Source organism: Contarinia nasturtii, unplaced genomic scaffold, assembly GCF_009176525.2.
Source record: "Contarinia nasturtii isolate CC-2019 unplaced genomic scaffold, AAFC_CNas_1.1 Cnas_scaffold_6431, whole genome shotgun sequence".
NCBI lineage: Eukaryota > Metazoa > Arthropoda > Insecta > Diptera > Cecidomyiidae > Contarinia > Contarinia nasturtii.
Window position 1 is genome coordinate 1 of NW_022203688.1, and position 3012 is coordinate 3012.

General features: G+C 29.7%; 1 protein-coding gene across 1 annotated transcript; it reads right to left on the reverse strand.

The window, feature by feature from the left end:
* Positions 1 to 2460: 2460 nt before the first annotated feature.
* Positions 2461 to 3006, reverse strand: LOC116351843. Its single transcript, XM_031783990.1, has 2 exons — positions 2970 to 3006; positions 2461 to 2906 (listed from the first exon to the last, which is right to left on the reverse strand). The coding sequence occupies exons 1-2, from the start codon at positions 2989 to 2991 to the stop codon at positions 2485 to 2487; spliced, it is 444 nt and encodes a 147-aa protein (XP_031639850.1). The 5' UTR covers positions 2992 to 3006; the 3' UTR covers positions 2461 to 2484.
* Positions 3007 to 3012: the final 6 nt, after the last annotated feature.

Genomic DNA, 3012 nt, shown 5'->3' on the forward strand with positions numbered 1-3012 from the left:
TGCACTCAAAATAAGGACAAAATTTATAATCAAAGAAATTGATGCATTGCAAAAAATAGCGTTCAAAATAAATAACAAGTGTACTCACTGATATCTCTCATAGAGTTCAGACATGCTATAACATATGAAAAACAAAATGAGTGGCATAAATGAGCAAGATTGACAAATGTCTGCCATATTAATGAATAGGTTTTCAAACACAGATTCGAAATAAATTAAATTTGTTTATATTTTGATAATTGGCCTCCTAAGACCTACATCAAAGTTATAAATTTTGTTTTTTAATTGACCTTGAAATCAGTTATCATCTGCTTTGTCGTGTGTCATTCGCAACTCGATTTTACCATTGCCAGACACCATCACTTTGGATTATTTTTCTAATCGAACTTATTCAAAGTTTAATTGGATGGATTGGTAGCGTGAACGTCCATTAAATATTTATCATTTTTGTGGTGTGTGTTTTATGTATACGTGCAATCTAACATATTTGAAATCAGTAGGATTATGTGACATTTTGCAAAATAAGTCGACGAACAAAAAGTCAAATGTCATGTGATTTTTCTCATCGTGAAACGAAATTTTCACATTAGATATATTTAGTTTTTAAATTTGAGATATTGATTTTAAGTAGGCCTTACCAATTTCTGAAGACAAACACATTTTCTTGATTTTACCTAATTTTATGAATAAGGTGAATGAGAGATTATTTGTTGAAAAAAGTTAGATAGACCTTTGATTCATTCCAAAACAAAAATGTGTTCTAAATATTAATTATTTATTTACATTTGTCCTTGTTTATAAATTTGAAAGATTTTTTTTAGTTCACTTTTGTAAAAAAAATTCATTTTAGCTTCTTATTTTTGTTTTACAAACATGTTCCACTCCGAAAGGATTCATTTTGTTTTAACGTCATATAGTATATGGATTTATACAGTTTTTAATCACGATAAAGGCATCGTGCTAGCAGATTTACAGAATTCCCGATAAAGCTTTGTCAGCCTCTGAAATTGTGCAGTCCGTTGAAAGAACGATACTAACCTCTAACGAATTTTTTAATTGATTTTCATCAATGTTCTGTGCTTTCTGGATCATTTTTTAAATAATTAAATGATTATAAGAGATGGCAAAAAATTAACATATATGAACTTAAAATAAAACTCAAGGAAACATATGATTTTGAGGAATCAAGATGCGCAGTCAGATTACAATTTAATATTTTCTTGTAGGAACCACAAATATATTTAAAATTCATTTTTGTACAACATAATCAAAAATTCCAAATCTTTTTCTAATACAAACGAAGAAAAAAATGTCAAGAATACTTACAGCACATCGAGCAGCTATAATAACTAAACTAAGTGTGAAAACTCCGAATTTCATTTTGATTTGCTCTTTTGAATTTTAAACAAACTACTTTTCAGGATATCATCAGTCTGATAATTTTGTCAATTATCAACATTTTGTCATTAATTAATATATTTTAAATAAAATCCAAAATAAGATAACTCCTACTAATTTATAAGAAAAGATCTACTTCATACTGTTTTTTCTTTACACGAATCGTAAAAGCTTTGCGGTAAAGATAAAAATTATTGTGTTAAGAGAGGTGAGCAATGCGTCAGAACCAAAGGCAAAAAAACAGATCCATTATTTTATGATGCCAGGTGTAAAAACGTGCACTTGCACCCTTGGTATATAATATAAAATCTTTGATGTACGATAAAGAGTGGACTTCAAATTAATTATCTTATCACTCAAATTACACTGTGTATAAATTAATACACACGAGCGCTCTTAATTTCATCTCCACGTTTAATTTTTTTAATAAACAACATTGATAATTAAAATTATTAAAAGAATCTGAGCAATGAAGATATTGTTGCCAAAGCACATTCCTTCTTTCATAGAGTCGTAGATATTTAAAAAAGATCGTTCGCACCGGTACATGTACATTGTACAACCCCAGATTATTTAGTTTTATTTTGGAATTCACCAGTTTATGTTCGAAAATATCAAAATTTTAATGCTGAACCACATTTACGTACTTTGTTTAACAAAAATGCCATTTTTGGTAATTTTGGTGACAATTTTTTTCAGAATGGTCTCTCTTGATTTATTATTCATGTTAAAAATGTGTATATTTTTCAAAATGCGATTGATATAAGTCATTTTCCATCAAATTAAAATAAAGCTTTTTTTTCAAATTGGATCAAAGATTTACATGCTTTTGCATTAGCTACATTAGAATCAGATAAGATCACTTCTGAATTAGTTTTAAAAGGTCAATCTATTAAGAGTGTTAAATGTTCGTTAAGAAAAGGATATAGGTATTTATAAAATAATAAATACGATTCATTTGCTAATAATTGCTTTGTTCTTTCTTTATTAATTTTGTTAGAGTTATTTGCTAGTTTACATATGTCATGTATTTTATTTCAGTGATGTGTCTGCCATTGAGCCCGATTGCAAGTATACATTTCTGAATTAATAGAAGTAGTTGCTGGTTATTGGTTTGCGAACTGGTCCCATTTTGAATGGATACAATTTGTCCATTTCCATTTTCATTGTGTAGATGTAGTCCATGTACTTTTCTTTGCCGAACAAAGCGTAGATGGTTTTGTACAATTTTTCTCTAACGGCATAGGCTTCTTTTATTTTGTATTGGGTCATGTAGTCGTAGAACTCTTTCACCAATTGTGGGTAGAGGCTCATGGCAGTCATCGAGTATGCTTCAAATCCTTCAGCCATGTATCCCAAGATTGATGAGCCCATAGCGATGATGTAGTGGTATTCTGGCATCTTTTCTTTCAAGTAAATAACTTGGTCGATGCGGTCATCAGCCCAGTATAAGCCGGCGAATGTTGGGACTTCTTTTTCCATCAATTGCATGAAGTAGTAGTAGTTGACTAAGAGAATACATATTTTTGTGTTAAAATTGTATAATTTACTTGGGTGAGCAAAGAACTTACTGTATTTGTAGACTCCAGTCATCAATGGAATGTGGTAGTAGAA

Excerpts from the sequence above, each read along its gene's own strand:
- LOC116351843 (XM_031783990.1), bottom strand. The coding sequence starts at position 2,991 with ATGACTGGAGTCTACAAATACA. Across the intron at positions 2,907-2,969 it reads GACTGGAGTCTACAAATACA|TCAACTACTACTACTTCATG; the intron begins GTAAGTTCTTTG and ends GTATTCTCTTAG.